The sequence below is a fragment of the Echinops telfairi genome, unplaced genomic scaffold (assembly GCF_000313985.2).
Source record: "Echinops telfairi isolate 266 unplaced genomic scaffold, ASM31398v2 ScPeMD7_7473;HRSCAF=8511, whole genome shotgun sequence".
NCBI lineage: Eukaryota > Metazoa > Chordata > Mammalia > Afrosoricida > Tenrecidae > Echinops > Echinops telfairi.
The window spans coordinates 13,308,168-13,310,970 of record NW_022111377.1 but is presented as its reverse complement, the minus strand read 5'-3'; the positions used below and the strand labels follow the sequence as shown (position 1 = coordinate 13,310,970).

The 2,803-nt window shown below is 40.7% G+C and overlaps 1 protein-coding gene across 1 annotated transcript in view; it reads right to left on the bottom strand.

Moving 5' to 3' along the window:
• The window catches only part of MALRD1 (MAM and LDL receptor class A domain containing 1), an 819,322-nt gene extending 817,382 nt beyond the window's left edge, over window positions 1–1,940 (bottom strand). The window contains 1 exon segment of the mRNA XM_013008119.2: window positions 1,742–1,940. Within this exon segment, the coding sequence (XP_012863573.1) occupies window positions 1,742–1,940 (199 nt within the window).
• Window positions 1,941–2,803: the final 863 nt, after the last annotated feature.

Genomic DNA, 2,803 nt, shown 5'->3' with positions numbered 1-2,803 from the left:
AAAAGTAGCTTCATAGAGATTAACAATAGACAGGACCTTGTACTCCTTGTCAACCAGCCAAGTAGTTCATCTTTGCCAGTTACCCATGGCAGGAAGAGCTTTCCCAGAAAGGCCATAACAAGCAGCAGCCGCCTACTCCCTAGTAGTCTCTCTGGGGAAATTGGACAGATGAATCCTAGTCCTTGGTTTTCTTTGAATTTAACAGTTAGTAGGAGCTAACAGCATGCTTACTACCTCAAACTATGGGGGGTGGGAGGCAATCTTTAGTTTCTTTCATTCAATAGTAATATTTGTTTAACATACTACCAACTGAATGCATAAACGGAAGCAAATTGTAACAGGCACACATTTTATTTTAACCTAAGAGTTCTAGAATATTTTATCTAAAAATTTTAAAATTTCAATCGATGTTTGATTAAGCTGCCCTACCTATAAAAGAATAAGTGTCTCTGCACAATTAATAGAATCCATTAGTACTGTGGAAAGATGAGGCTTTCCAGTCCCGTCAGGAGTTACAGATGCTACAGCATGCCGTGACAGTCCCACCTTGTCCTATAGGGTCTCCAGGAGGCCAAATCAACTTGATGGCAACGAGTTCGTGGCGTAGTGGGTTATGCTTTGGGCTGCCAACTGCAAGGCCAGCCATTCAAACCACCCGCCGCTCAACGGGAGCAAAATGAGCCTTTCTGAACCTGTGAGAATTCACAGCCTCGGAGCTCCACAGGGCCCGTTCCACGGGGCCAACTCCAGAATGCACTAGATGGCAGTGGGTTTGTGTTCCCAGCGAGTCACAGTGAGTTTTATGAAAATGTTTATCTATGAGAGGTGAGTGTGTGTAAGAATGGCACTAACTTCCATTAGTCAAACGCGAATGGGTCTCAAACATTAACAAAAAATTCCATTACCTTTTCATTCCATTTTCCCATGAAGTTTTGAAGCCCCAGGATATGTCTTGAGCCATGTCTTTAGCCATGTCTTGAACTGTTTCTCTTCTATCAATATTCTTCCAGGAAACGACAGAGCATTCCTGCTTTCTCGAGTTCATTGTCTCATTTCCTGACCATTTGCAGTACAATGGAGGTTTGAGAGCATGCAATTAGTTAGTTAAATGGCTCCTCCAGATCCAAATCTGGGGTCCCTACTCTCTCTAAAACGTGTGCTCTTTCCAGGCCCTGCAAACAGGTGAGAGAAGCAAAGGTGTGCTATCTATACATGTCGTCAGTACTGACTCAGTTGGTGTGAGTGGATTGAAAATGAAAATAAAACCCAGTCAGCAGATCTTAAATTCGCATTATTATTCCCATGCTTTACTCAAACTTCAGCTTCTACATTTCCTTCACAGTAACACAACAGCATCTTGAAGCTGGAGTAAATTTATCTGAGTTCTGCTTTATCAATATGATATGGAAAGCTAGATTTCGACGGTCACATCTCCAGGACCGGTAAACATCTAATTACGGCACACAATAATAAGAATTTTATTGCAATCCATCTAGTTTAAATCTTAGCTATTTGGTACTGTTTAACTGGGACAATATTATCTGTAGACAAATCTTTATTCAGAAAGTACATTTAAGTTTCTGGTTAACATTACGGGTACAGTTTCAATTTTAATTAACACACTTGAAGAATATCCACTTCACTCCTCACCAAGTACCTGACTGAATCTCATTTGGCTGCTGACAGGCACCTGGTGAGAGGTAGACAATGACCCTGGAGAAGGCATTAGGGCGACACTTACATTGCTGCTCATCACTGTGGTCCCCACATTGCTCCGCGAAGTCACACACGTTGTCAGGCGGCACAGAGACTCCATTGTGGCACCGGAAGACTTCGGTTCCTTGTGGAACGGATGCAGAGACGAAAACACAAGCAATCCAAGGGAAGTAACAAGCTTTGTTCCTTGGCAACGCTAACATTCTGGTCAGCCAGAAGAGCATTACCCAAAATGCTGATGACAGATCAGGAAGTTGTAATAGGGGAGTCCATAACTGGAAGTACTCCTGTTCGTTTCTCAACTCCTTGTTTCCAGCTTGGCTCTTCAAACTCGATAGGACGGATGACTTCCTGCAAATGCTAACAACTGACAGCCACGGCAGTTAAGGGACTTGCTCAGAGCAGTGTCCTTAGGAAATATTTAACCTGAGCAATTGCGCCACTTCAATATCTCTCTCGTTAAACATGGATATTTATTGCCCTATGTAGATCATACTAGAACAATTTAAGTCTTTATCATCTGCTATCTCCTGAAAAATAAAAAACCTCTGTCCCAAATTATAGACATTTTATAAATTTGAATACTCAAAATATTCCTTTACATTTGGTCTCTAAAGGCATATTAAAGTTCTTTTTCAACTATTTTCTTTTCATTTCTACAATGTAACAGCAAGACGTAGAGATAAATCAAGGCTCAACGAGGAAATTGGAGGATATAAAGTAAATAAAACCATAGCTAAGGTACAAAGAACTTCCAGATGGATTTTGAAATGTCCTTTTTGACAATGAAGGCAACAGCATTCCTTTTGATTTTGTCATTCCCCTCACAGTAGAACATATGATTTTCTGATTCAAAATGACCGAAATCAGTCCATTTCAGTACACTAATGTCTGGGATATATATGTTCTTTATATGTTCTCTTTCTATTTGACCACTTTCAATCTTCCTGGTTTCATACTCTGTACCTTCCCATTTCTGATCATTAGCACATTTTTTACATATTTTTCTTCTTACCCTGAGTCGTGCCCCATTAGCAAATGAAGATCCCAAGGCCCTTACCATGTATACAACAGTAAAAAACAGGGG